The sequence below is a fragment of the Parasteatoda tepidariorum genome, chromosome 9 (assembly GCF_043381705.1).
Source record: "Parasteatoda tepidariorum isolate YZ-2023 chromosome 9, CAS_Ptep_4.0, whole genome shotgun sequence".
In the NCBI taxonomy this organism is placed as follows: domain Eukaryota; kingdom Metazoa; phylum Arthropoda; class Arachnida; order Araneae; family Theridiidae; genus Parasteatoda; species Parasteatoda tepidariorum.
Genome location: NC_092212.1, coordinates 15,798,338 through 15,799,629, shown reverse-complemented (window position 1 = coordinate 15,799,629; position 1,292 = coordinate 15,798,338). Strand labels below are relative to the sequence as shown.

The 1,292-nt window shown below is 46.9% G+C and overlaps 1 protein-coding gene across 1 annotated transcript; it reads left to right on the top strand.

The window, feature by feature from the left end:
* The first annotated feature begins 223 nt into the window (after nt 1-223).
* LOC139426526 (uncharacterized) lies at nt 224-1,018 on the top strand. The gene is made up of 2 exons (XM_071185751.1): nt 224-455; nt 684-1,018. Exons 1-2 carry the CDS (start codon nt 224-226, stop codon nt 1,016-1,018), a joined length of 567 nt encoding a protein of 188 aa, XP_071041852.1.
* The last annotated feature ends 274 nt before the right edge of the window (nt 1,019-1,292 follow it).

The following is a 1,292-nucleotide window of genomic DNA, read 5'->3' as shown; positions in this document are numbered from 1 at the left end:
AAATATTTACACCGATAAGTAACAAAAAAGTAATCATTTATAATGTAAGACCGAGCAGGAAAAAGAAGAAGAAAACTTCATATGCAAATAAAAGTTCATGACGTCACAAACCAGAAAAGAAGATAAGAGCAGAAATCGGGATGTAGCAGAGACGTCTGTTTCACTGCCGTAACTCAGAAAGTTGATTTCTCAGTTATTGTTTTCGAGAAAGGGTGACTTGAAAATGTCTCAACAACGTGATTTACCTGAATCCATTGCATGGCGCATCATCGGCAGACTGGAATCCGGGCAAACACAACGCAGTGTGGCGGACGCTGTTGGAGTCAGCAGAAGTGTCGTTGCAAGGCTGTGGAATCGATTCCAGGAGACTGGAAATGTGAGTTGTCGGCCAGGGCAAGGTCGGCCACGTGCAACAACTGCAGCTGATGACCGGTATATACAGTTAACAGCTCGTCGTAACAGAACAGACAATGCTACTCAGCTGCAAAGACAGTTTCTCGTGGCAACAGGACGAAGAGTTTCCACTTAAACAATACGGAATAGGCTCCATCAGGGAGGTCTCTATGCTCGTAAGCCCATGGTCTGCATTCCATTGACCTCGAGCCACCGTGCGGCTAGCAGAAGATGGGCTGCTGAACATCAAGATTAGGAGCAACGCGATTGGAGCCATGTATTGTTTACAGACGAGTCTCGATTCAGTCTGGAGAGTGACACCCGACGTGTTTTGGTGTGGAGGGAAAGGGGAACTCGAAATAACCCCACTTTCATTCGTGAAAGGTCACACTACAGACGAGCTGGTTGGATGGTGTGGGGTGGAATAAGCATAGGTGGACGTACGGACCTGCATATCATTCGGAACGGTACTTTGACGGCCCGCAGATATGCAGACGAGATATTGAGACCTCATGTCATACCCTACGCAGCAGCCATTGGAGATTCCTTTGTTTTACAAGATGATAATGCGAGACCACATACAGCTCGTCTTGTGAAGAGCATGCTGGAAGCTGAAACAATATAACGTATGGAATACCCTACACCCTCTCCTGACCTGAATCCAATCGAGCATGTTTGGGACGTGCTCGGGCGACGCATTGCTGCGAGACCAAGCCCTCCATTAACTCTCCGTGACTTGGAGATTGCCCTTCTTTAGGAGTGGAACTGTACTCCCCGAACTCTCATCGATATCATCATCGCATCCATGGTAAACAGGTGTGCAACAGTCTTAGCTGTTCGATGAGACCACATGGCTTATTAACAGTACTGCATCACTTCCAAACATTACTTTTTTATCG

Coding starts and splice junctions, on each gene's coding strand:
- LOC139426526 (XM_071185751.1), top strand. CDS start 224: ATGTCTCAACAACGTGATTTACCTGAATCCATTGCATGGCGCATCATC. Junction 456..683: donor TATACAGTTAACAGCTCGTC/GTAACAGAACAG, acceptor TATTGTTTACAG/ACGAGTCTCGATTCAGTCTG.